Genomic DNA, 16,028 nt, shown 5'->3' with positions numbered 1-16,028 from the left:
TGAGGGGTTCTTCCCTCCCTCCCCGCCCCCCCGCATGCTGTGCACTCTTGCTCTCCAGGGGCTTGCTCAATCCTAGCACACGTGGGGGAAGGCTTTTGGGAGAAAGCTGTGGGTCCGTGGCTACACATTCCCAGCAGCTATTCCCCCAGCTTGGGGAGGTGCAAGTGCTGCAGCTGTTAGAGCTTTGAGGTGCCGAGCTCGGTGGCCTGCAGGGGAGGGGAGAATCAGGTTCTTCCCCACATCACAAGAGAACACCCTGCACTAGACATAGTCTGGGTGTCATGGGCGGGGGTGTAGGATTATCCCTGTACTGAGCTGCAGCGAAAGGGGGAATGTGCCTGCAATTTTTTCAGCTGAGTTTGTTTGTTTGGAATAAAATCTCTCCCCTTCTCTCCCCCCATTCTCTGCAGCAGAAAGTGTCCAGCTCCTCCCATGAAGGTCGCCTTGGGGAGCCCCAGCTCACTGGACCAACTCACATGAGACCTTCATTTGAACCTCCACCCACAACCATCGCCGCCGTTCCACCTTACATAGGTCCAGACACGCCTGCGTTACGGACTCTCAGCGAGTACGCCCGTCCTCACGTGATGTCACCAACAAACCGCAACCACCCATTCTTTGTTCCCCTGAACCCCACCGATCCTCTCCTGGCCTACCACATGCCTGGCCTCTATAATGTGGACCCCACCATCCGGGAACGGGAGCTCCGGGAGCGCGAGATCCGGGAGCGCGAGATCAGGGAAAGGGAGTTGCGAGAGAGGATGAAACCAGGCTTTGAGGTGAAACCACCCGAACTCGATGCACTGCACCCGGCTACCAATCCCATGGAGCATTTTGCCAGGCACGGCGCACTGACTATACCCCCAACAGCTGGACCCCATCCGTTTGCTTCCTTCCACCCGGGTTTGAACCCCCTTGAAAGGGAGAGGCTTGCGCTGGCAGGCCCCCAGTTACGGCCTGAAATGAGCTACCCCGACAGACTGGCCGCAGAAAGAATACACGCCGAGCGGATGGCGTCGCTCACCAATGACCCGCTGGCACGGCTCCAGATGTTCAACGTGACGCCTCACCATCACCAACATTCACATATACATTCGCATCTACACCTCCATCAGCAGGACCCGCTACATCAAGGTGAGCCAAGGGAGCGAGCCAGAGCTTTTCCTCAGGGATGCTGACCTCGGCTGCTCTTGTAAGATCGTAGAAACGTAGAGCTGGAAGGAACCTTGAGAGGTCGTCCAGTCCAGCCCAACCCAGCCCCCTGCACTACTAAACCTAGACCATCCCTGACAGGTGTTCTTAAAAACCTCCAATGATGTGGATTCCCCAACCTGCCTTAGAAGCCCATTACAGAGTTTTAAAGTTAGTTTTCCTAATATCAAACCTAAATCTTCTTTTCTGCAGATGAAGCCCATTACTTCTTATCCTACCTTCAGTGGACATGGGGAAACAACTGGCCCCAATCCTCTTTATCATATTCCTTAACATACTGGAAGACTGTCAGGTTGCCTCTCAGTCTTCCCCTACCACAGAAAAGATGTGCACAAACTGGAGAGAGTCCAGCGGAGGGAAACGAAAATGATTCAGGGGCTGGGGCACATGACTTATGAGGAGAGGCTGAGGGAACTGGGCTTATTTAGTCTGTAGAAAAGAAGAGTGAGGGGGGATTTGATAGCAGCCTTCAACTACCTGAAGGGGGGTTCCAAAGAGGATGGAGCTCGGCTGTTCTCATTGGTGACAGATGACAGAACAAGAAGCAATGGTCTCAAGTTGCAGTGGGGGAGGTCTAGGTTGGATATTAGGCCTTGTCTACACGGGCAGTTTACTACGCAGTAAAGCAGCTTTCTGCAGTGTAACTCCCGAGGTGTACACACTACCAACCCACTTAGTGTGCAGAAACTCCTCAGTTGCAGCATTGCAAAAAAAACCATCTCCACAATGCTCCTGCACTACATTGCCAGTATAAACACATCAATTGCTTTCAAGGCTGTAATTGGCCTCTGAAAGTGTCCCATAATCCCTCAAGTGGCCGCTCTGTTCATTGTTTTGAACTGGCTGTCCTGAAGGCATGCGCCCCTCCCCTTTCAAAGCTCCGTTTCTGACAGCCATTGTGGGCTGTGCTGATCTGTTCCAGGACACACAGCAAACCATTATTGCGGAATGCTCGTGCTGTTGAACACAAGGGAGGGGTGTGTGTGAGAGAGAGAGATTGCTGGGGAGGGAGGTGGGGGCTGATGTGGGGTTTTCCTCTCCCCTGCCTCAGGACTGGTTGCTTCCTGCAGCTGTCTGAACTTACAAGACAGCATGCTGACACACTCTCTGTCCCCCAAAACACAGTCTCTCTTCCACCTTTCCCATACACACACACACACCTGTCACACACACTCTCCACCCCCCCTTTCAGTTGAAAAGCAGCTGGCAATGTAGTAGGATGTCCGTGGAACAATGGGATTGGGAAACCTGCATCATGTGACACTGTGCCTCCTCCATGAGGCATTGCAAACCCTTCCCAAAGCACCCTGCAGCCAGTTGCACAGTGGGATAGCTACCACAATGCACTGCTCTCTTTGCCGTTGCAAGAGCTGCTAATGTGGATGCGCTCCGCCATCCCAAGGAGCACAGTGTGCACATGCAACAGCAGTTTAATTCCAGCGCTTTAATAAAAGTGGTATAACTTGTTGCACAAAAACTTTGCAGTGTAGACAAAAACTATTTCACTAGGAGGGTGGTGAAGCACTGGAATGGGTTACCTAAGGAGGTGGTGGAATCTCCATCCTTAGAGGTTTTTAAGGCCTGGCTTGACAAAGCCCTGGCTGGGATGATTTAGTTGGGGTTGGTCCTGCTTTGAGCAGGGGGTTGGACTAGATCAGGGGTTCTCAAACTGGGGGTCAGGGCCCCTCAGGGGGTCATGAGGTTATTACATGGGGGATCATGAGCTGTCAACCTCCACCCCAAACCCGCTTGCCTCCAGCATTTATAATGGTGTTAAATATATTAAAAAGTGTGTTTAATGTATTGGGGAGGTCGCACTCATAGGCTTGGTGTGAAAAAGGGATCGCCAGTAAAAAAAAAGTTTGAGACCTACTGGACTAGATGACCTCCTGAGGTCTCTTCCAACTCTAATCTTCTATGATTCTTTTCTCAAGACTATACATGGCCATTTTTTAAACCTTACCTCAGAGGTCAGGTTTTCTAAGTCTTTTATCATTCTTGTTGCTTTCCTCTGAACTGTCCAATTTGTCCACATCTTTACTAAATTGTGGCATCCAGAATTAGACACAGGTACTCCAGCTGAGGCCTCGCTAGTGCTGACTAGAGTGGGACAATTACTTGTCGTGTCTTACATACAAATGCCTGTTCGTACACCTCAGAATGGTATTAGCCTTTTTGCAACTGGATCACATTGTTGACACTCATTCAATTTGTGATGCACTATACCAGGGGTCAGCAACCTACGGCACGCGTGCCAAACACGACACGCAAGCTGATTTTGAGTGGCACGTTGCTGCCTGCCGCCGTCCCAGCCCCACTCAGCCCCCTCGCCCACCACTCCCCCCTGCGGGTGCAGGAGGCAGAAGTTTGGTCCTGCAGTAGCCAAGCTTCCCCCCTCCCCCGCTTCTTCCCCCAGCGTGCTGCTTTCCTGCCCCTCCTCCTCCTCCTCCCGCTCCCTGCCGCCGATCAGCTGATGGCCCTTGCAAGTGGGAGGGGGAGGTGGATGAGTGGCAGCGTGCTCACTGCTCCATGGAGGAGGCAGAGAAGAGGTAGGGATGGGGCCTTGGGGCAGGGGGTGGAACAGGGCATATCCCTTCCAGCCCCCTGCCATGAGCCGCTCTGGGCAGGGGGCTGGGAGCACCCCCACGAGCCGGGCACCCCCCCCCCCCCACCCTGAACCCCCCCCACATACCCAGCCTTCTGCCCTGCACCCCCACAGACCCCAGCCTTCTGCCCTGACCCCTGAACCCCCCACTTGCACCACCACTCACACACAACCTTCTGCTCTGAACCCCCCCACATCCCCACTGCCCTCTTCCCTGACCCCCACACAGACCCAGCCCTCTGTCCTGCACCCTCCCACGCCCCCAGCCCTCTGTCCTGACCCCTGGACCGCCCCCCTCCCAATCTGGGGTCCCGGCTGCTGGCCCCTTGCCAGCCAGCATTCCGGCTGCAGGCCCCGCTCAGCCTGCTGCCGGCCTAGGTGAACAGACCCCCAGGCTGGCAGTGAGCTGAGCAGACTGACAGCGTAAGATCAGCATTTTAATTTAATTTTAAATGAAGCTTCTTAAACATTTTGAACACCTTGTTTACTTTACATACAAAGTATAGTTTAGTTATATAATATAGACTTACAGAGAGAGCCCTTCTAAAAACGTTAAAATGTATTACTGGCACGCGAAACCTTAAATTAAAGTGAATAAATGAAGACTCGGCACACCACTTCTGAAAGGTTGCCGACCCCTGCACTATACCCACCGGATTCTTTTCAGCAGTGCTACCTACCACCTATCCAGTTATTCCTTGTTTTGTAGTTATGCGTTTGATTTGTTTCCTTCCTATGCGTAGTACTCTGCATTTATCTTTATGGAATTTCATCTTGTTGATTTCAGACCAATTCTCCTATTTGTCAAGGTTGTTCTGTATTTTAATCCAGTCCTCCAACATGCTTGCAACCCCTCCCATTTTAGTGTCATCTGCATATTTTATACGCATACTCTTTACTCCTTTATCCAATTCATTAATGAAAATATTTAATAGTACCAGATCCAAGAGCCTTCTGCCCAACTCATGGGGTCGTATCCCATGACTCAGGAACTATGCACAGCATAATCTCCAGCTGTGTCTGCGTGACAACCGTATCCAGGTCTATACAAGGTTGTGACACACGGGTGTGGCCCCACCCTGAATAACATTGTTATCTCTACACCCTGTGGATAGAAATAGTTATAATTGTGTTTGATCTCATAGACACCTGCTTTTTCTTGTCCACGCAGGCAAAGGGAAACCACAACACAGTGCAGCTGGGACACAACCTTGTTTAAATAATAGGATTCTTTTTTTATTTTAGGCATTTCATCTCTGTATAAATGGCACAGGCCTCCCTTGTAATAACCTTGGTATTTTACACCCACATATTTAACCCTTCCCTGTACTAGGATTGGATCAGTTCGTCACTGAGCACAGGGCAAGCTTTCAGCAGCCAGTAACTCTTCATGCACTAAGGCTTTGTCCAAAATTCTCCCTCTGTTGGTGTAGAACTGGTGCAGCCCAACCAGCAGTGGCAGCACTAGTGTAGACTGAATGCAGGCACTTGTCATATGACACAGTGGTTAAAACTCCTGCTCCCTGTATGCCTTTGTACCCAGGTTAGTAGTTCATACCCTGGTACACACACCATTGAGAGCGCTACACACTGAATACTAGCACCTAGACATCAATGAGCTCTCTAGCTGTCTCAGGCTGGAAAATCGGAGGGTTGGAGTTGTTGAGCCAGAGTGAATTTAAAACAATTGGTTACTAAAATATTGCATGATAAAAGTGTGGGTGGGTGTGGGGCGTGCACCTGCTTTCTGTCTGGTGGTGGTTCAAGCCGTTGCCCATGAGACGTTCAGGTGAGACAAACGGGACAAGTCTGCATCCCTTTTTTCATGTAAAGTGACAGCTTTCTCTGATGTGAAGGACATTGCCATGGATGTCGGTCTATTTTCCAAACTTAGGGTGGAGATAAAATAAAGCGACAGCAAATTTGGGAGAAACCGAAGTGAGCGCATAAATCACCTTCCGATGGATCAAAGGGTAATTGCCAATAGAGTGATGATAGCAAACCGCAGGCTGTCTGGGGAGGAGGATGTTTGGGAAATGAGGATAAGGAGATAACACCAGTGATAAGCAGTAAGTTAGCATGTGTCCTGCCAAATAAGCAGCATATTGATGTGCAGTGATCAGAGATTAAGGCGATCGGAAGTGGAAGATAATAGTGCCAATTAAGCATCCAAATCCAAAATGGTGTTGTTAAATAGGAGGCCTTTCAAAATCAGCAAGGGTTGTGGTCGGGCTGTGAGATGTGAGGAGATGTAAATGGGTAAGTTTAGTCGATGTTTTTATATAACTGCTGGGTTTATGAAAAATCCCACAACCACACGCTGCAGAGGAAGGTCACTGTCAGTCTGACCTGGGGGGAAAACTCCTTTCTCACCCCACATATGATGACCAGTTAGACCCAGAGTCTGTGAGCAAGAACCAGCCAGCCAAGCACTTGAGAGAATTCTCAGTTCCTCCTCAAAGCTCTGGCCCTTCTCTTCCAGTGTCCAATCTACAGCCATGGCCATTCCTGATGCTTCAGAGGAAGGAGCGAAAAAGAAAAAAAACACCCCAGAATACACTGGGGGAAGAGGGGAAGTTGTACACTTATTACCTTGGCAGATTTCTGGTGCATATCTTCCCTCATTCCCGTGGAGGGAGGGTGTCAAGGCTCTGGGTAGGTCTGCATCGCTAACTAAGGTGTAATTGTAGCTTTAATCTAGCTAGTGCGGGTAATGACAGTAATGAGGGCGTGGTAGTACAGGCTAGCTCCCTCGGTACAAGCTCACCAGGGACCCTGAGTACATACTCGGGTTGTCGGTCCACACTGAAGTCCATGCCATCACACCTACACTGCTGTTGTTACCCATGCTAGCTTGATTAAAGCTAGGCTGGTATGTCTACTTGTGCTACAATTACACCTGATTTGCAGGGTAGACATACCCTCTGGCCCTCTTGTTGACATCTGTGGTGATTCTCTGCTCCCTTTATCTCCCATTTATCTATTTGTCTTGACTGTGTCAACACCTGGCAACACCATAGTGCTGACTACATAAAGCAGACCTCCCTACTTCAGCTCTCTTAATCTGACATCTCCTGTTGGTTGCTACAACCCCACCCTTCTGCCCTCTTGGTGTGCAATTTACGTCCCCTTACCAACACAGAGTTTACACCCAATTTTGGTGTAATCGTAGTGTCTAGTGAGTATAATGCAAAACCTTTGCACCGTTCAGAGAAACTGGCAGTCTGTGCTGAGGTGTGACCTCAGTATATAGTAGTAGCTGCAGTGAAAAGGATGTGGGAAGGAGATTTTACCTCTTCGGCCTTTCTGCACTGCTAGAGCTCGAACATTTGGGCCTTGTGCAACTGGAATAGACTTTCCTTCACGCTTATCAGAAAGTTCCTACATATAAGCTTGGGGACCTTCTTCATTAGAATGTGCTTAGTTCTAAAATGTTGTTTTTAGATCCCCAGAAATGATTGGTGAAATAACTTGGTATCTTGTTAGGTGTCAAGACAAAGAGACTGGAAAGTCACTCATTTGGCTGAGTAGCTATGAGTGATGTCACTACATCGGGGATTTGGAACATGGGCAACCAAAGGAAGATTTCCACATTTTCTGATAGCAAACTGGTGGAGAAAGGTTAAATAAGGCGCCAAATAATTCAGCAGCAAGGTCAGAAGTGAAAGCGATTCAAGTACGTGGTGTACAGTTCCCGGGACAAACGTACTGCAGATGTACTTGTGCAAGCAAATATAGCATAATGAGTCTTGGAGCATGTGAATTAAAAATAGATGGTGTCTCTGTTTCCTGGGTTAGGAAGGGAATTTGAGAGCTATTGCAGAAAGAGCCAGTGTGTGCATCAAAGAAGGCAAATGATACGCAGTTGTATTTTGGTAGTAATGTATCTGGGAATTGGTTGTGTTGATGCAGTACCTAAAGGCACTACTAGGTGGAACTTGCACTGTGTTCCGCATGCTATGTGCGCTGCTCTGGAGGTCAGAGGATGGACTGCACCAACTATCAAGTCTTATGGATTGTAATGGGGCAGGATTGACATAGTTTGGACTGAAGTTTTGCAAATGAAGAATAGGGTTAATTTGAATTGACTTTATGACTACAGACACTTGAGTGTTGAAGTATGTTAACTTTTAAAGGAGAAGAAATAAGTGTCTGACACAGAGCATGTCTACACACGGTTTTTATCTTCAATTAATTGATTGCTTATTAACTCGAGGTAGCTAACGCATTTGCTAAGGCCAGCCAGCATGGACACTCTACAAGTGTTTGTTCCAGGACGCACACGTTTGTGGTGTACCCGCAAGGCCCGGCCTGGAGTGTTCACCAGCCTTTACAGACTTATTAGCTTCCTCAAGTGCATGGGCACTCCACTAAATCAAGCTAGAAAACTCTGGTGCGACCCACAAAGGGCAGTTATGCTGTTGAGTGAGCTACTGAAATGAAGTCGCTGAAGCACTATGCCCCAGGGTGTGCACTATTTCAGAATTAAGATCTTAGCAGCTCAAGGAAGGAAGGGAAAGTAGGGAGTCAGTCTGAATGATGGGCAGCACTGACATCAGTTACTCATATTGCACTATTCTTACAGAGGGTGTGGGGGTGTGTGTGTCTGCATGTGTGCGCTTAGAAACAGGAGGAGTATTGGGATTGAAATGACCATGGGAGACTGCTTTCTGCTAATATGCAATCTCCATGCAAATTTCTAGCGGATTAAATGCAGGGGATTTGCCATGCACTGGTGGGTAAATATTGTCATGGTTTCATCAGTGTCATGTTTTCATCCTCTTAGTAAAGTGACATTAGAGGAATTGCCTACAAGTGAGGACAAATAAGGAGGTGGGTGGTTGTTTCCCTTTTGTACAAGGCTGGCAGCTCCCTGGAGCTGACACTGTCTGATTTGGGGAATAGAGGGTTTGAGAGCTTCCTGTCTGTCCAGAGTAGTATTCTGAGGGTGCTCAGTTGTCAAGCCCTTTTGACCTGAGGATTGTCAGTGATCCTTTGACTTGTACTTATGTGCTAGTGGAAGGCAAGAAGATATTTACAGCCAGCGTTTTCTCATAAACTTCTGAAAAGACAAATTTTGCCTTAGAATCTTGGTTTAACGGTATTAGCATGAGATTCTGTCTCAGTGTGTGTGTAGTGGGGAAGAAGGAGGCTGCTAACAATGAATGCGTAAGTGGTTTTGCTATTTGATTTTTCCCGTCACTTGGTAGATTTCTTTTTCCTTATTGAAATGGAAAGCCATGAGTTGTTGCTTTAACAATTAAGACTGTTTGGCAAGCAGATGTCACTTCAAACACTTGAAGATAGAGAAGTGGGCTTCAAGTCAGATGGAGCTAAGCTCCAGATAATTACACACCAATTAAGCCAGATACTGCACAAGCTCAAGTGGTAACATGGCTTTTGTTCCCCAAACGGTGAGGCTTCCCAAGCAGTTGGTTACCTTCCTTTTTATCTTCTTTTCTAGGTTCAGCAGGACCTGTTCACCCGCTGGTGGATCCCTTGGCAGCTGGACCCCACTTGGCACGTTTTCCCTACCCGCCTGGTACCATCCCCAACCCACTGCTAGGGCAGCCACCACACGAGCATGAAATGCTCCGACACCCGGTCTTCGGTGAGAACATTTCACTGACCTTCCTCTAGGCAGCGCTTTGCTCCGAGCTGTGAACACTTTCCTCTGGGTCTAAATGTGCAGTGGAGGGAATTGGGAGCTTTAATTCTTACGCTTTTGCTCTCATCATTGCTTTTTAAACTGAACGTTTTTATGTTACAACTCTTTAGAGACCTCCTGTTTCATTGCTAATACAGTCACTGGAACTGAATCCTAGTAGCAGCTTTAGGGAAGCCATGAACAGTGGGCAGACTGGAAATCAGTATTCTAATTCCCAGTTCTGCCACTGATTTGCTGTATAACCTTGGGCAAGTTGCTTAACCACTCAGCGCATCTGGTTCCCCATCTATGAAATGGGAATGTGGGGAGATAATGCTTTGCTTTACATACCTTGCAGGGCAACGAGAACCAGTTAATGATTGTAAAGGACATAAATGTGATGTCTCTTGCAGGTACCCCCTACCCACGAGATCTGCCTGGTGCTATCCCACCTCCAATGTCAGCAGCCCATCAACTGCAGGCCATGCATGCCCAGTCAGCAGAGCTGCAAAGACTGGCTATGGAGCAGCAGTGGTTGCACGGGCATCCCCACATGCACGGTGGACATCTACCAAGTCAGGAAGATTATTACAGGTGAGAGATGCAATGGAGACGCAGCTAGAAGCTCTGTTACTATTTCCCTGAATTTTTCCGCCTGAGGGGTCCCCTCCCTGCAGCCTGCAGCCCGCAGCCCATACATGTGGTCAGTGTGACCTTAACATGCTTGGAGATAAAGCTTCAGAAAAAGCTAATTTGGTGTGGAAGTGTCACGGCGTCACAGTCTCGGTGCTCTGAATGAAGTCAGGGAGGACTGTGGTGCAGTCTCTCCCCCCTCAGGGCACACTCTCACCAGGGCAAGAAGCCTTCTCGCTTCAGCGCTTCCTGGGTCTGGCCTCAGAGTATTCAGCACCCTGTTCATACCGTAAGCATCCCGCGGTGAGTCCACCTGGAATGGACACCCGGGGAGCCTTACACACCCCAAAAGGGCCATGCACCCCACTTCACAGTCAGCAGTGACTCTCAGCCAGCGTATAAAAGAGAAGAGTTTATTAGTCAATGAGAACACAGTGTAGAACAGATCTTGTTAGCACAGAAATCAGGAACAGTCAGCAGAATCCAGCTTGGGGGGGGGATCCAGAGCTCAGAGCCCTGGGTTCCCCCCCACACACACACACCCCCCCCCCGGAGAAGGGGGCCTGGCCATCATTTGCCAGGACACAGAGTGTCGGCCATTTTCTATGGCCTGTCAGCCAGTCAGCAGTCACACCTGCCCTCTGGGAATCTCTGCAATGATCACACCACCTAGATGCTTGAGTAATACATAGGGGAAACTGAGGCATGCACACACCGTATTCAACGAAAACATTAAGAACATTCCCACTTCGTCACAGGAGAATGGGACAGCCTTTGGAAACTAGACCAGAATAATTGGCGTAAGGAATAAGCTAGCTGTGTCATGCTCTGCAGAATTAGCTTTGCTTTTAGTGACATTCATTATGATTGCTATTTCCCCACTTCCTCCCCTTGAAGAAAAAAAACCTTATGAACAGAAATAAGAGAGGAATTCACCAGCAAGTAAATCTGAACAAATTATTGATGGGCAACGGTTGATGAAAGCATAACTAATACAGACGCTGGACGAATGGCTGAGCAGATCTCGACCGGTCATGCAAGTTCCTCCTCTCCCAAAATTATTGTATTGCGATGGTTTTCCCCCATTTGCCTTCACTGGAACACCTCTGGTTTCTGTTTTGCAATGGCGGCTGGCAATCTGCAGAAAGGGAATCGCCGCCTACGGCATCCAGCAAGGTCCACTGTTTGTGTTGCTTCATAGCGAGGATGGCTCAGCAGCAGCCTGGCATGTGCTAGCCCTCGTGCCCCTTTTGCTTTGGCGTCTCAAACCTTGTCTGTGCTCTGGAAAATGACCTGTTGTCACATCAGGTGACAGTACTGGCAGCTGACCTGATGCTGAACATGGTTTAGCTGCAAGTGTGGATGGGCAAAGCATGATCAGCACCAGTTCAGCTGCACTGCTTGCTGGCACCTGCTGTCTCAGTGGTAATGTCGCTAGTGTACAGAACACCCCGACAAACAAAGCGCATCATCTCCCGTGACCGACTGTGTTCTTCACTGCTTGTTACCATGCTGGTTCCCCATTCACTTTGAGAAATCAGACCTCCTGCCCCCACCCATGTCCCTTTCGTGGCACTGTGATGCCCCCTCCCCTCCCCCCCCAGTTTGCAGTGAGGCTAGTATCAAAAGGCAACGTATTGCTGAGGCACCAAGCCACATGCCCTTTGTCCGCTAAAACACATTTTCTTTCTCTTTCAGTCGACTGAAGAAAGAAGGTGACAAACAGTTGTAATAAATTATTTATTTGTAATGCCGGCTATGGAAACCCCAGTCCTTGGGAAGGAATGGAACATTTTTTACATACAATAAGAGCTGCAAAAGAATATCTTATAAAGATTTCTTTATATATTTAAATCTAAAGAAAACACCCACCTCCCCTACCAACAGCTAAAGACTTACTGGCATAAATAGTGTTCATTTGTAGAGAAGATTTCTCAAGACTGGTGTGGGCTTCCCTGCATGACCACCTATTCAGAAGCCTATTGAAAATACAGGACTGTTTGGAATTCTCAGAGAACTACCCTGCAATCTTGGGGGGGTTGTTTTTGTTTGATTGATTTTGGGTAGGTGCTAGAATCAGGTTCACAACACGACAGTCACTGTGCGTGAAGAGACACTCAATGCATCTATATATATATATATATTAAAAGCAGAAAAAAATAAGGATTGCAAGTAGGTGGCATAACAAGCTCTGAATCCAAGTGCTATAATAATAAAAAAATTACTTTTATTTTAATACATTGTAGGAAATCTTCATACTTTTAAAGAGAGCTCAGTTCTTCAGCATGGCTTTTTAAGTCTGTAAATAATGTTTTGGGTGGTTGGGGAGAAAAAATAACAAAACTCCACAAACATAACAATCTTGATTTTCAGTAACATCACAAATCCTGGTAGTGACAGAATACAGAGTTGATTTTTAATAAAAATAAATATATATAATTATCCCTTTAATTAAAGGGAAATGATGGGTGTCAATAATTTCAAATGGGCAAATGCTTGAAATTTTTTTTGGTAGCAATTAAAGGCAGTTGCAGGGATAATGTTACAAATGACTGTTTCTGTTCTGTTTTTTTTTTCCCCATTATCATTATATCTTTCCATTCTGCAGATGACTTTTGTTGAGTTCTGCTTCTCAGCAGTACAGATGTCCGTTGGAACTGGCTTGCCCTTTCTGTCTCTAACATAGAGGTTATTGTTAAATTTGGCTGTAATCTGCCTCCTTCTATTGTCTTTTAAAAACAATTGTCTCGCTAAATTTGTGTTAAGCTATCTCTTTAAATTTTAGCAAGTAGTAGCAAAAATTCTAAATAATATCTTCCTTTAAATATGATGTGTAGCTCAAACTATTAAAGTCAGGTTTATGTGGGCAGAATTTTTGGACGGGGCCCACTTTCTCTGGCTTTTGTTTTACATATTTCTAAGGAGAGACTAGACAATTGGACTACAGAGTTGTTTTTAAAGTTCTTTCACAAACACCAATAATCTAAATTTAACCTGTCTCTTACTGAAGGCTGCTTGTTTTTGGTTTTTTTTTCCTAACCTGTCTTAAAGGGTTTGTGTATCAAGGAACCTGCTGCTGTGAGATTAGCCAGAGGTATTAGTCAGAGTATTGCTGACTCCCAACACAACAGGTTCATGCTGAATGGCCCAGATTGGCTGGAAGAAGAACTTTGCCCATGTGTCTCCATGGCTGATATGGCAAAGGAGAGAGGGCGCACACAGTAGAATAGGCATATATTTTTGTAGATAGCTTTGCTCGCTGCCTAAGCCAAGATGCACATCTTTCTTGCGTATGCACCCCCCCCCCCAAAAAACCATCTTTTTGTTGTTGCATTAGCCATGTTTTTGATAAGGCAGAAGGTGGCGGATCCAGAGAACATCTGCATCTGCTGGCCATGTTTTCTACTGGTACATAACCTCTTCCATTCTCTCTTTTAACTCTTGAGGGCTGTAGCTCTGCTGTGGTAGACTGTTATATGTGGTGGTCATGTCATAGGACTGTATTGAGCCATGTTAGATAAACTTGTAGTTAATCATTCAGCCTTGTGGAAGGCATGGCATGAATGGTGCTTCACCACCACACAGGGCAGAAACCAACATTACCATATTGCTACTCTTGGCCGCACTGACAGGTAGGTAATGGCACCGATTTATTAATTAAAACCTGCATCAGGGAATTCCAGGCTTAGTGTAGCGTGTGTGTCCAGGGGAGGAAGGCTTGTTTCAGTTCCATCTCATCTCTTTTTTCATTCCAATTTTCCTTTTAATGCCATTTCAGTTCCTTAGAGTGAGTCAGTCCCATCAGAACTCTGTGAACTCCTGTCTGCCAAGACTCCAGTGTTTGACACCTGGGAGTTCTCCGGCTTGGATACCAAGAGATTCACCCTAGAACCAGGAATGATAATATTTGTACATTACTTCCAGTCTCTGTCTATGGTTGTCGGGTGAAACAGCATTAACACCTATCCAGCAAGGGTCATGGCAGAGGTGCTCATAATATTTCCCTGGCCAACAAAGAAAAAACATCAATGTACCGAAGGCTTTATTTAAGTAAATTTCCATCAAAATTCAATTTTTTTTCACCGTCTAGAGGGAAGGGCAGGCATGACACCACCACCTATCGCACAAGAGGCTGCCTCCCTATTTCAGGTTTTTTTGGTGTGTTGGTTTTTTTTTTTTTGTAGAAAGATGTTGGTTCCTTCATGTTGTCCTTTCTCTCTCCTTCCATTTTTCCAAAGAACAAAGTAGTGCTTTGCAATCCCTATTCAAAAAGCTTTCCCTTGATCTTTTTTTTGCAGCTCAGTAGAATCTTTTATGTTTCTGACATCGTGGCACAAAGAAGCCCTGAGATTCTTCCATCTCAATCCAATGATTAACTACAGCTTTATTTGCAATGGCTTTTGAAACCATCTTGGTGTTCGATGCCCTGTTGTTATAACCCAGACCTTTTGGTTTCCTTTCAGAAATCTCTCCCATTTTTTTCCTCTGTTTTGAAGATTTTTTTTATTTTGCTTTAGTGTTTCTGAAACGTCTCTTGTTCTATGTCGTCATGGTTGAGCTTGTTTCACTGCACCGTTAAAGCAGAGTGTACATTCTGACTGCTACATTTATATATATCTTGAAGCTTAATGTATATATGAGTAGTTTGCCATGGGATAACACAGTGTAAACAGAGTAGAAACCCAGAAATCGTGACTTCTGTGTTCTCTCCATTTGAGTATTTTGTAATTTTTTTGAAATATTTGTGGACATAAATAAAACCAAGCTACACTACAGCAGCCAGGTTTTGTCTGCAAGTGGAGTGTGTCTGTTACTTGAGATGAGTGGAAGGGGGCAAGAGCATGAAAGTCTTGCCTCTTCTAACAACTGCACATTTACAGGCAAAAGCAGATCTCTCTCTTCCCTTGTTTCTCAACCCTGCTTGTCTGTTGTTAGCTAACCCTAGTGTCTAGCCTTCATACGTAGTGTTATGCTACCCTGTGTTTGTGCCTGAACTGAATTCCAATGTGCATAATTGCTTTTTGTCTACTTGGGTCTAGCTTAATGCCCCAGGGAGATCCTTGCATACGTTGTGCACCCTTCACTTAGGCTATAAGCAGTCAAATTGAAAATCACGTACATTTAGGGATGTGTTAAATGCAGTTGTGGCTAAAAGGGGTTCTTGTACCTGTAATGGAGTCTGACTTTGCCACTGATGTGGGTGGGGACCAACCAGTAGTTAAAGTAGATTGAAGCATGAGCCAAAGAAGAGTGGGAGTTGAAGGGGAGCGCGGTGCTCCCAAACCCGGGAGAGGACATATGCTGCTGTTTGCAGAGTGGGGGAGGTTGCGCTCTATCACCTCTTTCTTGTTTAACTCATGGGCCAAGCGTGTTTGAAAACATGTGCTCTGCCTAGGCCTGGGCACTGCTTGTTAACATGATCAAACACAGTCTGGCCCTGTCCATAATGGCTCCAGGAGACTGGTTTAGAGCATGAATTTTTAATGCTCTTCTAACAACGCTTTGCTTTGCTCAGCCTTTGTTACAATGCAATTTGACTACAGTCGAGTTAAAACGTGGTGGCTTTGTCAGCGTTCACAGTGTTTTTAAGTCACATGACTTCACTATCCAATCAACATTCTCTGACACCCACAATTACAAGCTGCCTAAAACACAGCAAAACGGGGGGGGGGGGGGACTTTGTGAAAATTTTCAAGCAAAAAAAAATAAATGCAAAAACTTTCAGTTGAAAATTCTTGGGCCCACCTCTTAGGGTGTGATTACACAGCGAAGGAAAAACCTGCCGCTGCCTGTGCCATCCGACTCAACTCACAGAGCTCAGACTGCAGGGCTGTTTGATTGCTGTGTAGATTTCCAGACTCACGCTGGAGCCTGGGCTCTAGGACTTTGTGGGGTGGGAGGGTCCCAGATCTTGGGCCCCTGTTAGGGTGA

General features: G+C 46.8%; 1 protein-coding gene across 9 annotated transcripts in view; it reads left to right on the top strand.

The window, feature by feature from the left end:
• RERE (arginine-glutamic acid dipeptide repeats) overlaps window positions 1-14,879 on the top strand; it is a 396,982-nt gene extending 382,103 nt beyond the window's left edge. For 6 of the 9 annotated variants that reach the window (XM_034753081.1, XM_034753087.1, XM_034753080.1 and 3 more), the window contains 4 exons: window positions 411-1,134; window positions 9,282-9,428; window positions 9,878-10,058; window positions 11,796-14,879. In XM_034753081.1, the coding sequence (XP_034608972.1) occupies window positions 411-1,134; window positions 9,282-9,428; window positions 9,878-10,058; window positions 11,796-11,829 (1,086 nt within the window). In that variant the 3' untranslated portion in view covers window positions 11,830-14,879. Of the gene's footprint in view, window positions 1-410; window positions 1,135-9,281; window positions 9,429-9,877; window positions 10,059-10,994 lie in introns of all 9 variants that reach the window. The other 3 variants (XM_034753088.1, XM_034753085.1, XM_034753086.1) reach the window with 2 other exon arrangements.
• Window positions 14,880-16,028: the final 1,149 nt, after the last annotated feature.

The sequence above is a fragment of the Trachemys scripta genome, chromosome 19 (assembly GCF_013100865.1).
Source record: "Trachemys scripta elegans isolate TJP31775 chromosome 19, CAS_Tse_1.0, whole genome shotgun sequence".
In the NCBI taxonomy this organism is placed as follows: domain Eukaryota; kingdom Metazoa; phylum Chordata; order Testudines; family Emydidae; genus Trachemys; species Trachemys scripta.
Note: the sequence above shows the minus strand (reverse complement) of the source record. Positions and strands in the feature narration are given on the sequence as shown.